The 24,875-nt window shown below is 39.3% G+C and overlaps 1 protein-coding gene across 1 annotated transcript in view; it reads right to left on the bottom strand.

Moving 5' to 3' along the window:
- CREB5 (cAMP responsive element binding protein 5) overlaps positions 1-24,550 on the bottom strand; it is a 251,583-nt gene extending 227,033 nt beyond the window's left edge. The window contains exon 1 of the mRNA XM_053955521.1: positions 24,491-24,550. Within this exon, the coding sequence (XP_053811496.1) occupies positions 24,491-24,493 (3 nt within the window). The 5' untranslated portion in view covers positions 24,494-24,550. The remainder of the gene's footprint in view (positions 1-24,490) is intronic.
- Between the last annotated feature and the right edge of the window lie 325 nt (positions 24,551-24,875).

Genomic DNA, 24,875 nt, shown 5'->3' with positions numbered 1-24,875 from the left:
GCCATTTAGAAATCTTTTCTGATTTTACAAATGAGAGAAGAAGTACAGATGTAAAAATTATACAAATGCTGAACCATTTGTTTTGGGAGATTTAGCAAAATGAAGCTTTTAAATTCAATTTTTCAAGTTATAAAAGATTCCATCCAGGGCAGTTGTTACAGTAGGTTGACCTCATCCTCTAAGGCAACTTTCCCTCTCTATTCCTAAGCCCTGTAACACCCTGCAAGCCCCAAGGGCACCCCTGCAGCAATCTTTGGAGAAAGAAAGACAGAGAGAGAAAGTTGTCCTTGGATTTATTTAGCGATAAAGAGGCCAAATCTGGGACAGGGAAAAAGGTTTGCATAGAGACAGAGCTCTTGTGGATTTGTACAATCATCCATGCACATGGAATATATTGAACCTTGAACCTAAACTAAGGTCAGGCAAGTTTAAGGCTTGATACAGATGTTTCACAGAACTCTGGTAAATGAAGGTGAATGTTACTGTTAAAGCAAGAGAAAAAACAAGCCATAAAAACGGTTGGTCGATTGTTTATTTTTCTTTTCAGTCCATTGTCAAGTTTACTTTGTCCCCCTTAAGCCCAGCACTGGTATTTCCTGCATCTGGGTGATGACAGCAATCTCTTATACACCACATAAAACAGATTTAGAAGTTTGAAAGCCACTCCTGGCCTGGTTTCTCCCCGGAAATATATCACTCCAACACAAGGGAATATTTGCATTTTCTTAATTTGTCTTTAATTTCAAAAAATACCGACTGTCTTCTGGTGTATAAAAAGACTAAACCAAACCAACCAACCAAATCAAACCAAAACAAACAAAAAAAAAAGTCATGGTGATCACTTGCTTTTAGCCAATTACTTATTCTCCTTTGGCATGAATGTGTTTAAAACTATGCTCAGAAAAGGGGCAAAGACCTTTCAAGTTTGATGCCATGATGAAGTGTAGGCCAATATGGAAGACATCCCCATTCCAATCAAGTTATGACTAACAGTGGTAATGCTATTGGCTCTGAATCTAGAATGAGTCTCAGGATTTGGCAAAGGCAGGATAAATGAAAGTTTTTAAATTATTTGGAATAGTTAAAACATTTTAGGAGATTCACAGTAAAATGCTGTAATAATAACAACAACTACTACATTTCAGTTTTAAAGAGCTTAGCATAAATAAACTTTGCACTGGTTTTGGCTGGGATAGAGTTAAATTTATTCAGAGTAGCTGGTGTCAGGCTATGCTTTGGATTTGCTCTGGGAAAAGTGTTGATAATACAGGGATATTTTAGTTACTGCTGAGCAGTGCTGACACAGTCAAGACTTTTTCTGCTCCTCACATCACTCCGTGGAGGACAGGGCTGGGGGTGCACAAGAAGTTACGAGGGGACACAACCAGGACAGCTGCTCCCAACTGACCCAAGGGATATTCCATCCCAAATGATGCCATGCTCAGTGTATAAAGCTGGGGGAGGAAGAAGGAAGGGGGGAACATTCTGAGTGATGACGTTTGTCTTTCAAGTCACCATTATGGTTGATGGGGCCCTGCTCTCCTGAAGATGTCTGAACAGCTGCCTGCTCATAGGAAGTGGTGACTGAATTGCCTGGTTTACTTTCTTTGTGTATGCAGCTTTTGCTTTTCCTATTAAACTGTCTTTATCCCAATTCATTAGGTTTTTTTACTTTTACCTTTCCAGTTCTCCTCCCCATTGATGGGCTGCGAGGGGCTGCATGAGGCCATCTGCCACATTTTAACACTACGACAAACTTTTAACATTAGAAGGTGCAGATGTGGTGCTTTCATTGCTCTACTGACAGGGTACATGAGCAAAGGGACATCAAGGGAGAAAAAACATGAGTATCAGAACAAATTAAAACAAGAGATGATGGGTTATGAAGCATTGTGTTTAGAACAGATTAAGAATGAGACAGGCTTAAAAGTTAAAAATTTAAGGAAGCACAAGTTTGAAGGAAAGAAGAGTTTTGTGTCCCCAAGCTAACCGCTAGAGTGAGACAGTTGCAGGATTGCCACACCTGCTTCTGTAATTCAGATTTAAAATCTGGTTAATTTATTTGTTTCCTCCATGTTCCCACTGAAGTCTCGAGAGTCTTCATTCCAGTTCCCCACTGGTTTGCACCTTGGGTAATCATCAGTGCCCTGATTCATCAAAGCTCTCAACTGAGTTCTTAGGTTTCAGCACACACCAGCAATCTCAACTCCCGATTATCTATGGGTGGTTTTCCAGATTCAGTAGATTAACTGTTCTCCTGACAGAGAAAAGCAGTAGCTGGTGTTACATGGAGCCTGTGAGGCTCTGGGATCAGGCTGGTGGTTCAGGCACTGCTCTCCTGCTTGATCTATTATCATGAGACCAATGCAGGCTAGTTTGTGTTGTATCAAATTTACCCACATAGGACTCAGAGTGCCAGGAAACATATTCCAGTGACACCTGAGTAGCTCTGTCACATGCAGGTTTGCATCAACATGGTTCACTGAGGGTCAGGCAGACCTGGACTGCCCTGCCCTAAATCCCTGCAGCATCCCTGCACTGGCTCAGCCAGGTGTAACCAGTGTGTCTGGTACCCCCTGTAGTAGCTGTAGGCCAGGAGATGAAGAACAGTTTGGTGCCCACTGTCTTCACTAACACTGCCCACAAGTTCAGAAAGTTAAAGAGGCATTCTGTAGCATTTTGCATTGACAAAGGTAGCAGGCTAGCTTTTAGTTTTTAAAAGTTTCACTTTCAGAAGATAATCCTCCAACATCAATAACCAGTAACCATCATGCCAAAATCATGACAGCAACCAGTCTAGTGGGATAGCCAGAAAGTTAAAAACAAAGACTCATGTAGATTTTAGAAACAGAAAGTACTGGCAACATGAAGGGATTCAGACTACCAAAAAAAGTTAAAATTTTCACATAAAATACAGTCCACAGTCTTAGGAGAAGAACCTGAATTCGTACCAATTTTTAAAAGTTCTACTACATTGTCCCATCACTCCCCCAGTCTAACAGTGAATAGTATACGGAACGAATAGACAAAAAGTGAATAAGAAGATTATGTTTAGAATGCTGGGAATATTGTGGGGAAAAAATCAGTTACAATGAGTTCTGTAACCTCAAATAAAAAGATACTGTAGAAAAATAATTCATCCTGATGCCACGAGACATGAAGAAGGAATAGATGCTTGCATTAGAGAATGAAGAATGCAGCCATCCACTTCAAGTTTAAACAGATAAAAACCATTACTTAGAGCAAGAGCATTTGTAGATCTATCAATAGAAGAAAACAAATTTAACCCCGGGTAAGTATCTGCAAACAACACAGGCAGCTGAATTACACAGGGAGAGGATCAAAACAATGAGAAATTCTAGTGAAGATTAAGTACATAGAGACGCATTTGAAGAATTTAGAAGGCAGAACAGAGACTAACTGAGATTGCTGGCACTCTGCTCCTGTGCACAGGATCTGGAAAGCATCAGGAAAGGCTGAAAGAAAAAAAATACACAAACTATGGACAACTGTGGGAAACAGAACTGCTTTATATACTAATGCCACAGTAATCCTGGGGAAGGGGGTGAGTGAGTAACTAACGTAGTTGTATGGGCAGTGATTGAGAACAGAAAAATTCACTCTAGGAGGAGAATATAGGACACATAACTTAAGAAAAGACTCCTGTGTACAAATATAACACTAAACTATCAGCTGCATCTGCAAGTGTGCCCCTGGATTAAACAGCTAGCTGGATTGCAGCTGGCTGTGGAGCCAGATGCAACATGATCACAATTGTGATGAGCAGCAATATTAGACAGGAAAAATGTGACCGAGTGCTGGTGATGCGCAACGCTGCCAACAAGAACATCATGAAGCAAAAGATGCTATCATTTGGCATTTATAGCAGATGACTCATAGGAGTACCACCCACCGCTGGGCAACGGGGCAGAGCAAGACACTGATTTGAATGCAATACAACACCACGACTCCTTCATCTAATACCCTGGGAATGAATAGTCACTGTGGGTCATGCAGTGCTCTGGCTGAACACATAGGTTAAGTTTCAAAGACAAGAACACCTAGAAAACAAGGAAAAAAAAAAAAGTCAAAATACAGGGGGGTGTTATGATTTGGGAGAGCTACTGAATCCACCAACCCTGCAAAAAAAGCATTGTAGCTTTAGAAAGTAGCAAAGAATAGATCAGCCATCCTAGCAAAATAAAAGTAAAAAGACAAATCAGAGGCTGTACCCACTGTACCCCAATGCAAAATTGCTGAGAAAAAAGGCAGATCAAAGAGGTCAAAATCCATTAGCACCAGCTGAAGCAATATTATCAAGATATATTCAGGGCATCTTAGTTTAAGATGATAAAAGTAGGCCTGGCACATTGCCACATCTATTGGCTAGCAAATACAGGCACCAAGGGCTTGCCTACTGTAAACTGGATCAGACATGAGAAGAGACTCGTGCTGTCACTGTAGAAGATGTTCAAGAAGAGGCATTTCAGGACTGTAAGAACCAGTTTCAGTTATTCCTAAACACAGCAGAGTAGGAGGCGGAAAACTGGTAAGCTGAAATAAAAAAGCAATTCAACTTTCTGCTTTGGACATGGGGACTCAATCCTAAATCCTAAGAAATCCAAGACGCCCAAGAAACACCCAGACACAAATGGGCAGAATATTTGATCATCATTCCAGATTTGATATGCATCAGCGATGTGAGGCTTGTACTCAATTAATATCCAGCCTTGCACAGGGAGTGGAGGTGGTGGGGAGTCTGGATAGTGAAAACAGGCAAAGGTAGACAAATTAATTTTTTTTTTAATGAAACATTTAGAAAATATAAAGTATGTCAAATTGAGAAATATCTAGTTGCTGAGAGAGACTAGATAAATCTCAGCAGTGTACTCCCAAGCCCATTCACCAGTCACGAGTGAGCAACAACCCAGCCTCTCCCAGATAAACAAAATAAGCCAAACTCACTTGTGACATCACCCAGCTCATATGCATATGCATTATGTGCACCTGGATTTAGAGATAGCCAAAGCTGCAGTACCCCTGTAAATAGTTGTCTCACCAAAGGCAACTTCTCTTTGCAACATGGTGTCCACTCATGCTAATTAACCCACAGTATTGTACATTAAATGCCCACTTGTTCTGTTGTGGCTGCTGCCCTTTTTCGACAGGGGTCCCTCCCCAGTTTCCCAGTAGTATCCTTTGTATAGAAGGGAGGAGCCATAAAACAAAAGGTCTCACAGTTTTTCTTGCTGTAGCCAAATTCATTACCAACATAGCACATGCAAGTGCAAAATCAATCACCAATACTGCGATTGTTACTCCCCTGTATGTACTGAACATACCATACTTGTTGGTATACATTTGCTTACAATTTTTTTTAATGTAAACAAATCTGTCTCCTGTAATAAATGACTGATATCTTTTCCTGTGCATTACTGGAATACAATTTAAGTCCTGCACTAAAGTATATCACTATGCAGTGTGTGTATTACTGATGTGTATAGTACACACTGTGAAAAAATACTGTGCAAAGCAGCTAAATGTTCACCAATGAAAGACCTCACTACAATTATATACTTTGATAGACCAAAATCCAGCCTGCAGCAGCAGTACATACATCTGAAGCCAATTTTTTCTCACTGACTGAGCACTTACAGTTCTAGCTGACAACAGTAAAAGCAGTGTACACCCAACAGAGAATCTTCAATTTTCCATGCCCAGCTTCACTTTGAAGTTCCACATTCACAGTTAACAATTGTATGTGTATCATAAGTAAATAACATTACCAAAAGTATATTAATGAATATATATATAGTCTGCTATAATGTCAGATAATACTTCATGTGGAAACCAGGCATAGAAAGAAGGTATGCACAATTACTTCACAAAAAGTATTAAACACCCCTTGTTTCACTAAGAAAAATTTTCTATCATTTTCAACATTGGCCAGCTGTTAGGACTGCAAGTGGACTAAAATGAAGATGTTACATGCTTCAGAAGAGCAGCTATGCAAACACTAGCACTGCAGTCTGGCAGCCCTCTTTGCAGGAAGCAGGACTGTACCTTACCAGAGCTGCTTCAGAGAAAGGCTCCCAAAATCAAGTAAGTGGGTGGCAGATTTACAAACTGCAATCTCTTGACATGAATGAATAACATGACTTTACACCAGTGAAGAATATGACCTCCTCTCTATCACACGTGTTTCTCTCTCCCCAGAGCTGAGCTCTGCAAGGAGACGGGAGTGACCGAAGCAGGTAATTACATGTTATTATTGTTGCATTAGACTGAGCAGCTATTCAGTGAATTAGTATGTGATATTAACTAAACCTATTCAGTTGATGAATACAAGAATCAGCTTCGAAGTAGCTATTAACAAATTATTCCTAAACAGGTGTCACTTACAGAGTAAGTCAGGCTATCATTTTTCTATAATTCACCAGGAAAATCCTGACTTCTTCCATACAGTAAACACAATTTAAGCAGATGGTATGTTCTCAAAAGGCAAGAAACTTATATTTAAATCAAGCCTGTTGGATGTGAAGGCTTACATTGAAAATCAGTAGAATTTGTGGCACATCTCCTTAAGATTTAGGAATGATTTACTGCTATGCTGAGAGAACAAGCCCAAGATCTAAATCTTGCTGATTAAACTCCATGAACTCCTTGGGAAAAAAAAAAAAAAAAAAAAAAAAAAAAAAAAAAAAAAAAAAAAAAAAAAAAAACAGACCTCTCGTTTGTCTATAGAAAATAGTCACTGACACCTATCATGCTCAGGTTTTTTTTAAGAGTAGCATATTATCACAAAAATATTGGGATGCCTGCTAACGTAAACAGTGTTTTTAATGCCCCATAGCAGAAACACACTAAGTCGTTGCCTTTCAGTCTTGATCTTGCAAAAAGTCAGTTCTCTCTATAGTTTCCCTGCTCTTTAGAGAGATTTATGTACATCTGATGTTGAGTCCCTTGGGTTACTGAATGCTTGAACACATTAAACAAACTGGCATATGAGAGTCTGCTTTAAACCAAACATTGCTGCAGAAAGCAAAGGTTGAATGGATTGAAAATGTACATAGGAGAAAAATGCCCCGAGTTCTTAACGTGAAGTCAACAGCTCCCTTTATAAGCCCCATTTCACTGGGATTTGTTAAGAGAGTGTTTTCACAGCAGGAAACATTCGCCTCTGAAACTGCGTGGTTCAGTTTTTGCGCTCACTCCGTGGGTGAGCTTGCCCGCCCACCCATCCATCCATCCGTCCGTCCGTCCGTCCGTCCGTCCATCCATCCATCCATCCATCCATCCATCCATCCGTCCCGTCCGTCCGTCCATCCCTCCCAGAGCTCCCTGTCTCCGGCCGCGGGCACGGCGCGGCCAGAGCCGCTGCCCGGGCGGGGCCGGTGAGTTCCACCCCTTCCCGGCGCCAGGCGCGGGCTGGCAGCAGCCTCTGCTGGCGACCGGGTGCAGGGAGAGGGCCCGCGAATCTGCCACCGGCAATCCGGCCGACGTTCAATGCCGAGCCGGCTGCCCCAGCCGCAGCTGAGCATCTCTGCGTGTGCGAAGAGTTGTTTGCACGGCATTAAACACTGGCAAAAGCTCGTGTTTCCCTTGGAAGTGCTGTGATTTTCTTCCTTCCTACTCTTTAGAAAAGTACACGAGTAATTCCTCCAGGTGTTCAAACTTTTATCTAAAGATACCTGTGAAAGTTATCCAAAAATTATGTTTAATGATGTGAAGAGGCACCACTGAGGTGCAGGCAGATGTGCATTGCCTGCAGTCCCTCTTCAGAAGCCCAGATAGTACAGACCACAAACTCGGACTTCTGCTGGATAAACTGCAACAAATCGCAGCATATACGTACTAATGGTTTGTTACACAAACCATATAACTGAGAAGAAAAGCCCTCACAGAGGAAGAGAAGATGCATTGATTGTTTTGAGAAATAATACAGAGCAAGATCCCACTAGAAGTCGCTGGAAAGTAAAGCTGATCCCCAACACCAACCATTTGCTGTCTTAATTTGCTGGTAGAAGAGTTGCTGAGTGAAGATAATTTTCCAATTGATGTGATTAGTATAAACAATTTTAGCCTTCATTACCCACTACATTTAGTTTTCATGAGAGTATTTTTCCAAGCTTTTGGAAATGCAGAAATTACAAGCATCTTAGAGCAGAATCCCAGCGCCATGGCAGAAACAGCAGCAATCTGATTTAATACCGCACCGATTTACTGCAAGGTCTTTCATCCAGCTGGCACAGCAGAATCACCTAACCTTAAAAATTTATTCCCAAAAAAATCACAATCACTAGACAACCAGGTAAATAGAATGTTTTAAAATTGAAAGCTTTTAATCATCTTGAAAGTAAATTTGTTCTAATGGACAAAAGAAGTATAAACAACACTATTATATTGTAAATAGTGTAACAATGTTTACAGCCAAAAAAAGAACATGTCTTTTGACACAAAACACCTTCACTGACATTCTGATTGATCTGAATTTACATTTTCCCTTTGCTTTGAAATTAAAGCCAAAGTTTTTCTGAAATATTATTTCATTATAAAAAACCTATCTTATCTTACGGCAAATGAACTTTATCCTGGAGACATGGGAGGGGCTGAGAACATCATGATTGCAAAATATCACATTTCCTCACTTTCACCCTTCTTCCAATTCACCTGGGGCTGTTTCCTCCAAGATTTTTTCAACAGCCTTAAGAGACACAGCACAGGAGGCTGCCACAAGACACTGCTCTTGAGCATGGTCAACTAGAAAGCAACATCCCATCTTCCAAACTGGGCCCAGCTTACAGAGAAAGAATATTCACCCACCTACCACAAATCCTGCCACCTCTGAATACCTCCAGAAATTTGCAAACAGACTTTCTGCTCAGGTGAGCTGGTGTTTTCTGTTAGGAACATTGCAGGACACCATGTTTAGATGTAAGTTTGATGACCCTAGAGTTGGGGAAATTCCCTGATATACGTGGCACAGCTTGTGCTGGTGCAGGGAGCTCACCTGCTGGGAAAGTTACAGGGACAAGCAGGGCAAGGGATGTGCCTTCCCCCTGTCCAACAGGTACCAGTGAAGGGAGGACAGATGCATTCTCCTAATCAGGAAGCAGCTGAATGGCAAGAGCTAACAGCCCAAATTCTTGATGGAGAGCCTCAGGTCCCTGCAGATTTCTGCTCCAGCTAATTCAAACCAAGCGTATTGTCAGCCATCGCTTGGAAAAACCATACCCATGGGGACAAGCAGGCACCCAGCTAGGCCAAACAGACCTCCCATTTCCAACTTCCACTTCAAGTGAAAGCAAATATTTTGTAAAGAAAACCCCTTTTTTTGAACTTATCATAGGTACATGCATGAGGTGGAGAGGCAGAGGGCTGTGAGTTTCTCCGCAGTTAACAGATCTGTAGCTGTAATTTGATTTGCCATAAAGTTGACCATCACACGGGTACCTTAATCAAAATCTAAAATGCACTTAGATTGCTCAAAATTTTCCCAAGTTCTGCACAAACAAAAGCTGACCATTGAGGGAATCAATCTTCTCAGTCAGCACACACACAAGGACTCACTGAGTCTTTTCCTTCTTTTCTTCGAACTCTTAATTTCTTTGGCCTTTACCCTCCACTGCAGCTACTTACACTCTCTGTAATTACAGCTTTACAGTCTTTTACAGTTAATAAGAGGTTTGGTAGTTCAGTAGAGAGACTGCCCAGCCATCAAATTCTGGGGCTGTAGCAAAGCTGGGTGCCACCTACCACTTAGTTCAGGGAACTGACCAGCAGTAGTTTGATTTTAAGCGACAGTTTGCCCATCATGCAGAGGCTTTTTTTCTTCTTTGATGCAAACTGTAAAATCCATGCAAATCTGCCTTACAGCATTAATGCAACCAAAATGAATACAGAGTTTCTAACATTGATAATATTTGAAAATCTTGAGTAAAAGAAAGCAAGGAAGCAGATGAGAAGAAACAGAAACCATTTTTTTCTCCCTCACTACAGGATCTGCTTTTTTTTTTTTTTTTTTTTTTTTTGGCAATTGTACATGGAATTCCCCCTTCAGTCAGTGCAAGGTTTTGCACTGATGAGCAGTAGGGTTTTTGTGGCTGGTCTGGGGGGAGAAATAAAATAAACAAACAAAGAAGCACATATACAATCTTTTCAGACAGAATATAAGTCAGATGTTATTCATCAACTGTGAGTTACCATATCTTAGTGAAAACAGCAGCAATTACTCTCTGTTCTGCCAGCACCTTACTTTGGTGGCTGGAACTTAAAATGCACAAAGTACTAAATTTGTGTTGAGACAATTTACAGTAAAAGGTCAACAGTTTCTAGCAGGGAAGGGTTCCACCTGTGGAGGATGACTTCATGGCTTTTTTCAGAGCCTCCACAAAATCCAAAGGCCTTGAGAAAGAAGCTGATTTCACCCACTGTTGGCTAGTCCTACCCTAGTTCTACACCACCTCCTGCCTCCAACATCCCCACTAGAGAGTCTTTACATTTCTCACTCCAAAAACAGAGCAGAAGATTATCTGCAAGCTCTTCCATCTCTCTGATAGTAAGGATTTGTATATACTTCTCCTGCTCTGGATGTTGATGCATCCGGTTGCCTTACAACCTCTTGGTCTCATTCTCTTGGGTTCAGTCTCAAAGGAACCTTCTGCAAACACTTGCTCATCTCTGCAAGGACTGAGCCCTTAATTGTAACCACAGGATACAGCTTTTGGTTGTAACTCTGGAGTGCAAGGCCAATTCACTTGGTTAATTATTTAATCTCCAGCTAGAGAGTTTGAACCAAAGGAGGAGATGCAATTAAAAAATAAAATTAAAATTACACACAAGTATGCATACGAGCACTTCTCTGCATGCTTAAAAATAAAGAGTGGGCTTGGAAAAAAAGGAATATGCCAAGGACTCCTTCAGGTAAATTCATAGTGAATGAATTTCTGGGAGGTTGCTGATGCAGAAAAGAAGCAGAACATCAGGAACCACCACACTTCACAGAAACCTCTTTTTCAGCTTGCAGAAAGTTGTTTTGTCTTGGCAGTTTGTATTTTAACCTCTATATGATTACACTGGAAAAAAAACATTAATTCTCTTCATTATTCATCTTATTTGAAGCAAAAGAAGTAATACACATTTCACATTTATACCCTGCTCTTCCTATATACTTTTAAATATTCTCAGACCATTATCATGCCTTATTTTTGCAAAGAGCTCAGGCCCAGCTGTCCAGGCCATACACATACAGTAGTCATGTGGCAATGAGTTCCCATTAGGTAAATCAAATTTAAATTCTACTCCAAGACAGAGTGTTTCAGTCACTGTCTGCATGTGCTTAATTGGTAGACTATGGACAGAAGGTGAAAGCCATTTTAGCAACAAGTTAGCCTGGGTTTCAGTGTTTGGAGATGAGAGGAAAAATCCTTATGATTTAAAGCTCAGACAGAGGGCATTTTTCCCTGTATTAAAACTATTTGCATGTGAAAGGTATACCAGTAGCTTTTGTCGAATTTACATGTACAAAAACCATGAAAAAACATGTTTTTCATGTGATCAGTAACTGATACAACCAGGCTAAAAACATCAGCCTCCTTCATTGGCAAAACCTGAGACTGACATATTTCAAAGTTCGCTGGGAAGATTTTTCATTCATTTTTAGAGGATGCATGCAGATAAACTGACTAGACATTAATTTTAAATTGTATTTTCAACACCTCTGAAATCTGTCTAAAGTCTCCTGAGCAATTTGTCATCTTTTTAATTAATCTGGAATAAAATATGTTTTTTCTAATTTCTAGGATTTTGTATTGTCAGCCAAAATGATCTTGTAGTTACTCTTTTGGCAAAATAAGATTTTGAAATCTGTATTTTTCAAATCAGAAAAGGGTAGTTTTTACATCTTAATTTGGTTAAAGAAACAGACAACAACAGACAATCTTCATTTAGAAGATCCTGAATTCTGACAGGAGGGGTAACCAAATTATCAATTCAACTCTTGCAGCAGCAAACATCATTAGCATTGGCCATGAAGTTCAATTAAACTGATCATACAAAAACTAACAGGCTGAAATCCTGTTACCCTTGAAGCTGACAGCAAAAATCCCACAGATTCCGGTGGGTGCATCAGTGTGCTACAACCTTGACAAAGAAACCGCCTGGGGCTTTGTAACGCACAAAGGAGCCACTTTCCCAAGGACATGCATTACCTACACATGATCGTATCCACTCATAAATGCAATTTGCTTTGTGCTGTAGAGGAGGTGCCTGAACTGATTTGCAGTGTTGCTAGAAGAGATGGGCAAGCCACCAAGAGGCTCTACAGCAGTCTTCTAATAATGCCTGCCTTTTACAGAGACTGACCTCTTTTCACCTTGCTAAAAGCAGTAAGTAGCAAGTAATAGATCTTGTCAAAGGTTACTCTGTAGAATAACCTCTGGAGATATTAGATAGAGGTGTCCAGAGAAATACCACAAAGGTGCTGACAAGGAAACCAAAGGGATTATGATTAGGAAGTGTGAATAAGCTAAGGTTTCAAACATACTCAGATTTTGGTTAGAAATGCTGAAGTACAGGAAGGAAATGTTCTACATACCATCAAACCACCAAAACACACACTTGAAAAGACAAGTTAAAGAGCCATCATATGGAGATTAAATACTACACATGATATAAGAAAAGCAATTCCACACAACTAGAATAAGCAATTCCATAGAACTCATCAAATCCTAGTATGTCTCCTGATAAAAAATGAGAAACTAATCTGGTCAAAAGAAAAAAAAAAAAAAAAAAAAAGCCATACCTAGGAAACATTAATTGCTCCTTCAGCTCCCTTTTAATCCATCCTTGAATATTCAAATTAATCAGAACTTCCACCAGATAATTCCCAGTAAGAGAAATCCATTTAAGTAATCTACATTTCCCATAAAGAAGCAATACATCTTAAAAGATCCTAAAAACCTAAGCCAGTAGCATAACTAAAAAAGACTCTTTCTCCATTTACTCCAATTTCTGAATTTCTCCATTTACTCCAATTTCTGAATTTTAACAACTATGCAATGATTTAATTCAAAAAAAAGTCATCAAAATCAAAAAGATATTTCTGACAGTATTCTTAGTAGAGGACAGCCTCTCCTAAATTTACTCTCAGCAAAGGTACTGTACAAAGACTTGGTTTCTTTCAGCCAATCTTTTTCTGATCCCATCAGTTGATTACATTGATTTTGCAATACCCTCAAGGGAAGGCAATCTTCCCGGTTCCAGTCAGATCAGACCAGACCAAGTCTTAGGAAATACTTGGGAGATGCGGCCAACAAAAGGCCTCTACCCAGCCATTTGAAGTTCTCAAACAACACAGCTTTCCAGGAGCTTGTCCCTGTCTTATATGCACAGAACTATATTGTTCAGATAAGAAAGATAAAGAGACCCCAGCCTCCCAAGCCATGAGCAAAGAAATGAAGGCAGATAAACATGAAAGTGTTTGCATCAACCTGAAAGACTTTATTCATCACACACACAAAAAAAAAAAATCTGAAATATGTAGTGGCTTATGTCTTCCTTAATATAAATAAATTTTCAAAGAGGATGAACCTCACTTTGAAAAAATGTTGAAATAGAGTATTTTGACTTTTTCACATAATTTTCTCCCCTTTTATTTTGGCTGAAGCTACTCAGAAAATTTGATCTTTAACTGTGAATACATTCAGGTCTCCATTCTTTTCAGTAAAATTCTTTGTGTGAAAGTCTTTGATGAGTATTTTTTCCCCTCGAAAAATGTCACTAGCCTGGCTGCAAAGGCCAGATGTACTCCCCTCCAAAGAAGCTGCTCAGAAGCCACCAGCTTTAACCCCTGACAACTGCTACTTGATTTAACTCAGGATTGGATGGGGTGCAGAAAAAAACCCTGTGGCCCAACTGTCTTCTCTACACAACGGCAAGGAAATCCCCTCTGCGCTAAATATGGCGCTTAGCAAGAGACAAGAGGCTCTGTCAGGACCTTGCTGCTTCTCCAACCATCTCACAGGCACCATACTTGAGAGCACAGATAGAGTCAGTCATTAGGTGGAGAAATAACTGGTATTCTAATGTACGCACCAAAAGAGTGATGCTTTTTTAGCATATATTTTGAAGATGGTTAGTAGGAAAGCACTAGGTATGTGAGGAAAGTGATATTCACGGAATTACAAAAGGCTGAAAAAAGTATTCCTGTTTGGATTTTCATTTACCTCTTTCACAACCAACCTTTATCAAAAATGTTATTTCCATGGCATGGACAACTTGCTTTTACCTATTTCTCACCTAACAATTAGCTACACAATTTACTGCTTTGTATCCTTTACTGTGTAAACAAGGGTCTGTCTGTACAAACCAGCTGCCAAACTGCAGACTTGGTTTTTGTCTTAAAATTCTGTGATGTCAGGCTACAAAAAAATTTGATATTTTACAAAATCTATTCTCCATGCAATACCTACGCATTCCAGATGCTAATGAGCACATACCTCTCTATAAATATAGACGTGGGCATTCCCCTTTCCAGTATTTTCTAAGCACTGGAGCCAAGTGAGAAATTTGTTTGAAATCTTGCTTGGGCTTTCTGAAAGCACCTGAATTCTGGTGGCCACAATTTAATCAGTTGGGAGAGGCATAAGGTAGATCTCACTGCCACAGTCACACAGCCATATGGCTCAGCAGCACTCCCAATGCCACATTTTTCCCTGTTCAAGGAAGGCTATTTCTTCAAAAGAAGAGATACAACAAGGAGCTCTGCGTATCCAGTATGTCAAACTGGCACTTCACTTGCAAGGCATCCTCAGTACATTTAAGCTATCTGACACCAACATAGCAAATTCAAATTTAAAAAGAAAATCGAATCTATTTTCATGACTAGCTTGATAAAACCGTCATCATTATGCCTTTTATTGTCCTCATCATAAATTAATTTAGAATTAATTACAATGCTGAAAATATTTCTGCTAAGTTCCTTCTGCGCCTAAAAGCTTTTCAGCCTGCTGAAAAGCTTTTGGCTGACGGTGCACTGACTCAAAACTCTGAAATGAAAACTGGAAGACTGACAGCCTAGAAATAGGCTGTCTCAATATTTTGGAATAGCAACTTTTTGGCAAGAAAATTCATATAGAATCAGACAACACGAGAGAGAAAATACAACATGTAGCCTCCTGACTGCTACAGAGGGAGCAATGTTTCCTAGTGTTTCCTTGTGTATCCTACAAGCTCCACACAATTTAGATAATCCAGTAAGAAGTTCAAGTGTAAGACCACTGCATAGCAGTAAATTAAACTATCTGGAACTCCTAAATTTTAGGGTATTATTAAGTTGGTTGATTCATCTGGGATCCATTGACTTTAACTGTTCCTGTTAAAAACAGACCACTATAATTTTTGCTGAGGAACAAAGAAAAATGTTGGGGGGCATGTACATAGCTGATAGCTTCTTTTTCACAGCACCCATTTGACTATACATAGCTGCGTTCATTAGTCCCAAAGATTTTTAACTTAACACTAGGGAATACAAAATCATTATTGATAATATTAAAGGTCACTTTCAAAAGAATAAAATTCCCTATTTTGTGTAATGTAGCAGAGGCCAGAAATGTTTTTCTCCAAAGCAGAATTTTTGTACCATTAAGGTATATGCAGAACTCTTCACTTGAAGGACTCCTTGAAGGCTACAGAATTAGAGCACATACTTTTTTAGCTCTCTTTTGAAGAGCTGAAGCATATCTTGATTTTTAACAAAGAGAGCTTTACTCCCAAGAACTTGTTGGCAGTTTGATTTAATGAAGAATTAAGTTTCATCTCAGCAGTTTTACTAAACTTTGGAGAAAAGGTGCCCAATAACACTAGTCCCTGAGTGCCCTAAGCAACCATTTACCTCAGTAGAAATTGAGATTGGTCCTACTTTTGATTGCCATGGCACCTTGCAGAATTAGATCCAATCCCCTTCCCTTCCTCCTAAGAATGGATTTTTCCCCATTAGCCATCTGATTTTTATTTTGCTTTGACCAGAGATGAAATGAATGTAGATGTTTTGGTGCTGACAACCTCCCTGTCAAATTATATAGTGACTTCTCATGCTAAAACTTGTTTGTTTTCACACCATCATCACTGATGATCTCAGCACAGCACAGCACTTCGAGAATAATGGTTTAGTCAAATGCAAAGCAGCAGAAGGAACATAAAACAATGTGTGCTTATATAGGGCCTACATAAATAGTGTTTTTTAAAAATGTTTGGCAATGAAATAATAGTTGTGCATTTGTTTCTTTTTTTTTTTCTTTTTTTTTTCTTTTTTTTTTGATAAATTAACCTCTGGATTGTTAAGGATCCAGAGACTTGGCACATCAGAGTAGTTATAGGGCCTAAAAATATTTTTTATAGCCTCTCACAAAAGAATATACACAGAAGATACCCTTTGTGTGCCATTAATAATCAACCATGGGCCATACCCTCAGTCCACACAGTTTCAGAGAAGTCAAGCAATTTATACTAATTTCAAAATAAACAGAGCTGACCCCACATATGCTGGGCCAAATGAAGAAAGTTGGAAGCAAGTAAATGTACATGATTAGGGCTGGGCAAAGTGTGGGTTGTACACTGGACACTGTCTATTTATCACTCTTTGCAATGTTTTTCTTTACTCAAAATTATCTGTTTATTGCTGTTTAAAAACAAAATCAGAGCAGCTCGGGCAGTGATGACATTTTTCCCCCATTTCTCAAAGACTTCGTTCTCACTCTCAGGCCAGCTTGAGAACTATGCAAGATGCTGAGTGGCCTGGGTATTGCTTTCTGCAGTGCTGCAGACAAATACTCCAATTTATTAAAACTGCTGAGCCACACTGCCTCCTCACTTCTTTCACCCTCTACTGCCTTTTTTTTTCAAATACTAAAAGAAAACCTAAAACCTCCACGTATAAAATGTAACTGAAGTCTAAGGTGTTACTTCCAATTCACAGGTGCATCATTAATCGTGAAAACGCACATCATATTTAGGAGCAGAATTATATCCTGTCATGTTTAACTGAAAAGCTTGGTGGGCTTTTCATCTATGTTGTGCAAGCCTGAGGCCAGAGTGGTGACTGTCACAGCCAAAGAGACACAGACAGATAGATGATGGAGAGTGCAGACTGCGCACCCACACATAAAGCGCGTGAGAGGAAGGAGAGTGCACGGAAAGAATATTAATTGAGCAGAAAATAAGTATTCTCAATATCCCCCTGCCCCCTTAAAAAGTAACCACAAGATGAGGAGAGCTGCAAACATGTTCATCTTGGGGAAACAGCCGTCCTTAACGTGACATGTAAGGCTATTACTTTAATAATGGGATTTGCACAGTGCACAACTGATAGGCTATGTTCAGAATAGACCCCATGAATCTAATTTTCTTCTCAATGAGTATTATTGCAGTTGGTAACTCCACAGATTTCTATAGGGTCGCTCCAGATTTGTATCAGGGTGAGTGGAGAATTAGGCTCTACTATGATATTTTTTAAATCCACAAGAATGTAATTCTACTTACCCAGTCATAAAACCCATGGCTCCTTTGATCCTTTCTACTTTCATAGCAAATTATTTACAGAAGCTTGTCTTTTAAAGATTCTCATCAAAATAGTTAAATTACTGCTTTCTCTTACTTTTTGTGATAAACCATCAATTACTCGAATTTAATGCATTTTCATTCCTGAGTCCATGTACTGCTTTACTAGCACTGAAGAATGGAAGGGCAGTACAGGAATTATAGAAAGTGGTTTAAGATTTACTTCATTCATTTTGTTCTCCCAGTGCCTTTTAAAAATACTTTTCTGTCACACATCCAGTAAAATAAATTTACACTGGCCTTATTTAACAACAGATATAAAATAACTTTAAAGTTGCTACACTGATACACTTAAGGATATGGAAGTAAGAAAAGAAGGAAAATTCCTTAACTTGTTTTTAACTACAGAATCTCTTCCCTCATTTTGCACACTCTAGAAAATTATGGAAGTCTCTACAGATGTTGATCCTGATCTCTTCAGCCTTTAAGAGAAATATGCAAATGCCATTCCCCCTCTGCCCAAGTCACCACCAGCAAAATTAGCTCTTTTTTTAAGTCATAAAAAATGAAGTTGATGTTGTGATTGAAATTATCACAAACCCTTAACCAAAATTTCTTCTTCCTAAAGCATTCATTCAGTAATGAAGTAAAAAAATAGTTAGGAAAAGATAGTCCTGAACAAAGTAATTGATGATCTGTTTCTACTCCATTGCTCCACTTTTAGTTTTTACAACCATCCTGAGAAAAGAAGTTTCCTATAAGGATACTGGCAATCCCGAATTTCTAACACAGACAGTGCCATTTCTGGACAAGTACAATTCCAGGCTCTTTGCCGTCACACACTCAGATCACCTTTGGATTTCCTGCTGGGCACTTAAAAAAGAATTGTGATAAACTCATTCACTGACTTGACCAGAACCAAAAGCAGATGTAACTGAACCAATTGCCTAATTTTAATTCACAGTAGTATCTATGGAGGTATGACTTACTATTACAGAATCATGGAACTGTTTCAGTTAGAAAAGTCCCTTAAGATCATCGAGTTGAGCCATTAACCCAACACTGACAAATCCGCTACATAACTATGTCCCCAACTGCCACATCTACACATCTTGTAATTACAATTACCTCCAGGGATGGTGACTCAACCATTTCGCTGGGTAACCTATTCCAATGCTTGATAACCCTTTCGGTGAAGAACTTTTCCTAATATGCAAGCTTAACCTCTTCTGGTGCAACTTGATGCCATTCATAATTTAAAGCTCTGCCCATAGTAACAGAGCATTGCTGTTGAATAAAAGTTTTGTGAAAAGTTAAGTGAGAGGCATATTTGGACTGGGAATGATTGCAAACTAATTTAGCCATGACTGAATTACTGGCAGCTGGTTTGCAGCATCAGTGCATGACCAAGTGACCTACTAACATCATCACCCATATCTTGGAACATTTACTTAGGCAGAATATTACTCTACAGATAGTATTTTCAGCATTCCAGAACTGAAAGATTTAAAAGACAGAAAAGGAAAAAAAGAGAGAGGGAGTCCAATACACTAACATCTCAATTTATTGCTTACTGTTATAGCTGCTTTATACAACACATCCCAAATCCAATCTCAGATTCTGTTTATTGTGCTACAGAGCCCCCTGTGTTGAGCATATTAGCTAGCATTCCTTACATTAGACCAGCAGGAGAAAAAAAATCAAATGTTAGATCTAGGAGCCACTGGTCAAGGTTGACTTCCCAGAAAAGACAAATTAGTTTCTGGGTACTTGCAAACAGCTCAGAAAAAGGTGGTGATGAACAATGCTGCCTTACATGCAATGAGAGAGTAACTAAAGGCACAAGCCCACAAAGTAAACAGGAAAAAAGGCATCTTCCTCTAAATGAGAAAACATCGGCCAAATGAATTACATATCTCTGTATTAACTTTAGGCAGTGTATTTAAGGATGACTAGTTTGAGCTCAGTACATCCCTGGACAGAAAACCTTAAAATACACAAACATACTGAGATTGGGATGAGACGTTTCAACTGCATTGAAATGGTGTCGTGAGTGGTGGCACACAAAGACAAGGCCCTTAGGAAGGAAAGAAGCTGTGAGAAGAGCAAGCTGCTTGAAAAAACCCTGCAAAGGTTAAAAAGGCAGTCGAAACTATTTGTTGAGTTTATGTGGGGTAGAAAGCTGCAGGTGAGATCAAACCATGCCCAATTCCTGAGCTAGCAGAGGTATCAATACCTCAGTAAGAGCAATAAAAACATTCAGAGCTAAAGAAAAGCAGAATCCGCTGGCAAAAGTAAGAGGGGATTTGTAGTATTTTTTCCCAATTAAATTTGAATCTCATTCCTTCTGGCTTCTTCTAAAGACGTTACCATTTTTATCACCCTCAAAGTGGAGTCTTCTGACCAAGCAGGGCTTCACCCCACACCTTAAAATCACCTTACAGGGCAAGGCGGCACAACAGTGACATGAGCTGTCTCAAAGGAAGAGATTATTAAAACCACACACCTACACAAACACTGCTGGTGACAGTGTTTCAAGGCATTTATTCTGGAGTAGCGCGTGGGACCGACTTCTTGAATAAATTCTCAAAAAAGTATAAGGCGGAAACAAGAACCAAAAGCAAAACATCTTTTAAGCTAAGGAAATTGTTGTAAGCTTTCAATGTTTTACTTTGAAAATCCAACAGCCTTCAGCAAAATCCTTGGAAAATCTCCTTGTGTTTATGAAATAGCATTTGATATCACAGCCTAAAAATCTATAAACCAATGCAACCAACCCTTTCTTAACTCTCAAAGGGCAAATAACACCTGCTTTTCCCATGCAATGGCTAGTAAAGAAATGCTGACTCTCAGTAATTTTAATTACAGACTAAAGTAACACCTTAGTGAAAAATAGTAGATGAAGTATTATTTTAGAGTTTCAATGTTGCCCCATCAACCTGAGCCATAATAAGAGCGAAACAAAAAGTGCAAAAACTAACACAAGAGCTCCACAGATGTAAAAATACACAAGAGCTTATGTGCTTCAATAAATCCTTTCATCACATACCCGAAACAATTATTTTATGTATGTTATGTTGTGCTTGTTATGTATACCTGAGACTATTTAAATAATTTATTTGATTGTATATGTAACCAAAACAAAAAAGCATTTCCATAACAGGATTTTGTTTTGTTTTTACATGTCAAGTCTACAGAAGTTAATTTCTGTACTTTATGCTATAACGTAGCTGAAGTTAAAATACAGCATGATAACATATTGTCTGAGATCACTGTTTTGTCTGTGTCAGAGAATACTACACCTTCAGAATTGTAAATTAGCATAGTAATATGACTTTTGGTAAGAGGAAAAAACATGTTTTCATAGTTCTTATTCCAAGCTGTTGCTTTAAATTTGTGGTCAACTTTGATCATTTCTCAAGGCAGAGAAATGCAAAAGCCCTAAAAGTTCTTTTTTAAGGCTAGAGCCCTAAATGCTCTGGAGCATTATCATTTGCTGAGATAATTTACCAAGAAATAAGGGTAGGTGGGGATGGAGGAAAGGGAAGCAGGGGATAAAAAGCTTGCAGCATGAAGAGAGGACAAATCAACAGAAATTGTTTGAGGTATTGCAGAGTGACCTACCAAGCTCTCTGATCAGCCCTGAAGTTAGTACTTAGGACTGACAGACTCTCGAAGTATTTTAAATATTTCCACTTAGACTCCTATGTGTTTGTATCAATGAAAGTTTACACATGAAAAATTAAGCCAAAAAGGCTGGCTTAGCTATATATGTCTGCCTATTGATTTGACTAGCATGAGATTACCAAAACAGAATCAAAGCAAAAGAATCATCTAGACCTGTGAAGCAGAACTGAAAGACTTGTTGCTTTATACATCTGCTTTTCCAGCAACTGTGTCTACTGAGTATTTCTGCAATAAGTTATAAGAAAAATCAGTGTTCACGGGCCTTGAGAAAAAAACCCAGTTTGTTCCAATAATAAATCACATGGTCCTTAATAATAATTTTTAAATGTTTGAAGTAAAAACAATCTTGTTCTTCTTATATTGCAAAATCTTGTCCTGAAATAGTTTTCTCATAATAAAGAGTTTATAAGAAAGACGGTCACTGGAATTAAAATTAAAGTTAATAATACATAAACATAGGTATAAACCCTCAAAGTGACAGGTTTATAGGAAATCCAGAAAGAAAGTCAACTAATGGCAGAAATTATAGATATGGGATGACGAAGAGTAGAGGAAAAGTCCTTGACTAAAGAAATTATTTTAAGAGCAACAACAACCTTGTACGAATTCTTCTAATATTTAAGATCCTCATACCCTGATTAGGGGCACAGAGACAGGTTTTCAGAGGGGGCCACAAGGAGACAAGTTAATAACCCAGTTTCAAATCATCCTGCAAGACTTACTGAGCTCAGAGAGATTCTGCCCACACAGAGTTGAAAGGTTTAGTACGTAAGAGCTGCCTTCTGACGGCACTGGGAGATTACCTCTCTCTCATCAACTCCAGAGTGAACTCTAGCTCTCACAGCAACGATCTTTTACAGAAGATTCCTCAGCAGTGAACAGGATAAATGTGATTGCTGCACATTTTAGATTCTCAGCACGAGGAAGTGAATATCAAATTTAAAAAGCACCTATTACTCTTTATCTGTGTAAGTCATTCTGCTAAGTGGTGATATAAATAAAATTACATGTACAATCTTGCTTCTATCTTCTCTTTAAATGTATATACATGGTTTCTTTCCCCTTACATTCCCTGGGTTAAATTAGCAGAAGAGGAGTGTGATAAATTGAAGCTGAACTATAAATTGGTGTTTTGGAAGGGGGGAAAGGTTTCCGCTTGTTCTAAATGTGTAAACTTTTAAAAATATTGCAATTTTAAATCCTGGAAAAGTGCCATCCAATATTCACGACTGGCAGACAGCGCTTATTGCCTTTTTTATATGCTAGTACAAAACTTTTTGATTTTAAACATTAGCCTGACTATTCCTAAGAGTCTCCTATTAAAGATGTAACAATAGGAGACTACAGCCATTTTTTTTCATGCCATAAGTTCATTATTTCTATTTCCTGTTTAACTCAAGTGTTTCTTTTAAAGTTTTGAAACTTTGATGATCTCCACAGTTGAAACCAAACATAAATCCTACGCAAGCTAATAGGACAAAGGAAACTCCCAAGTCTATCAACAGCAGTAGATACCACTTCTTCCCAAGCCATATATAATTAAGAGTAATGAATAATCACTGGTTAATTATCATAAAAACAGGCTCCTTACCATAATCTGTAAAGCACAGTCAGGTCCAAGTTGTTTTGTTAACCACCACACTAACTGTTCCTTCTTTTTAGTGACTTATTTAAAAAAAAAGAAAAAGACTCACTTTACCAGTTATAGCTGGGGGAAAAACTCCCAAGAGCTTTCAGGCTTCGTTAATTAGGGCCATCAGAACTGTACTTCATTTAAGCAGTACAAAACAGTGCAATCAAGAGTTATGTCCCGGGCCGTAGCTATCTGCCCCTCTCTCATTCTCTTCTTCTTTCTCTCACCATCCCTTTCAGTAAATGAGACTCATTTTTCCAGCAGCCTTTAACTCCCCAGATTAACTGAAGTGGAAAATGTGACTACAAACTCATAGTACTGTCTAGCCTCTAACCGAGCACAGAATCAACTTCGTTGTAAGTGCTGAAGGACACCTAGCAAGCTGCTACTTGCTAAGTTCATAACCCAGAAGTGTACATTCGCACACAACAGGACTGCGCCATCTAGTTAGCTGCCAGCAGCAGGCTTTGGGAGCAGATGTCTCGGGATGCAGGGCTTTAGCCCTTGGGAATGTTCTGTTTCTTACAGATTCAATTGTGGTGTGGGGTTTTTTTAATAAAATATCACTACTGAGATAATCCACAAATAGTGGATATGGGAAAATTTAGGCTATAATAGCGCAGCAAACTTCTACATCTATCTTTGATTTACAAGATAAAAGCAACTTTTAAATTAAAGAGCCTTTCTGCTAACGGAGCTTATTATGCCAGAGACAGGAATGATTTTCCTAGAAAGTTGTCCCTGTGTGCACGCCTATTATCTTTGCTTTCCCCCTTCCACTAATGAGCATTTATCTAAAGAGCCTGTTAATCCTCTGATGTGTGCTTCTGGTCAGAGGTAACAGTTTGAATAAAACCACTAATCACTTATCACTAATCACTGATCATTAATCACACTTTTCCCTAGTGCTTTGCGACCTGTACAGCTCCCTTTAGGATTAAGGAGTCACAAATAAGGAGTTTAGCCATTTTTTATTAAGAATTCCCAGCTTTTGATACCGACAACCTCATTCGCCACATGAAAGTTACAAAACACTGAGCAGGGACTTTGACCACTGTACACTTTTATACTGAAAATAAATGGTACCTTTATGGAAGCATACCTCCTTCAGCAAAATTCCCACAAATTACCCTACGTTTTTGCATTCAGCTCTCACTTTCTACCTCTCAATTTTCTTTCAGACAAGTTTCTGGATTATCCCTGCATATATCTTAGAAGAAAGTTTTCCTACACCACTGCTCCTTTGACACATTGCTGCTTGTCCAAATGGCCAGACAAGGAAAGTCTGGTGCACACCAGCGGGTGAATCTTTCTCCAAAAAACTGCAGTCTCGAGAAAAGCCCAAGTAAGATGCTTCACAGTAATTATTATTCTTCGTTCAAGCTTCAATTTTATCTAGCTAAGCACTGTTTCTTACTGATAATATATGGAAATCTTCTAATCTTGCTGCTTAAGTCACTTCTTATATCAGTCTGGACTTAGAAAAAGAAAAAAAGAAAAACTAAACAACATATGGACATTTCATTTTCCTTTATTCCTACCCCCATCTCTGAAACTACCTCTCTTTCCAATTATAAAGCTTATATTGAGCTCTGGAGATGAAGGATCACTCACCATGCTCGGACATAAATAATAGAGGAGGCAGAGTTTAGCAAGTATTCCCCTTACACTCCTGCAGCTCTTATCGTCCTGAAAACTTCGCTGGGGAGAGAGAGACCCCTGTAAGAGAGGACAGTAGCAGGGGGACGTGGAGCTGACAGCAGGGGGAATGATGAGCGGAGTAGAGGGGCTGTAAAGGGAGAGGAGGGTTGCAGAGAAGGGACCTTGTCAACACTCGCCCCCTCCCCGCACCCGAGGGCATCAGAAGTGGAGCATCAGCCCCGCACCGGCCCGCAGCATGACGTAAGGGCCGGCAGCAGCCCGGCACCCGGGGTGTCTCACGGGGAAAGCGGCCGCGCACCACCCCGCGCACCGCTCCGCGGCCACCGCCGGCTGCTCC

Source organism: Vidua chalybeata, chromosome 1, assembly GCF_026979565.1.
Source record: "Vidua chalybeata isolate OUT-0048 chromosome 1, bVidCha1 merged haplotype, whole genome shotgun sequence".
NCBI classification, from domain to species: domain Eukaryota; kingdom Metazoa; phylum Chordata; class Aves; order Passeriformes; family Viduidae; genus Vidua; species Vidua chalybeata.
Note: the sequence above shows the minus strand (reverse complement) of the source record. Positions and strands in the feature narration are given on the sequence as shown.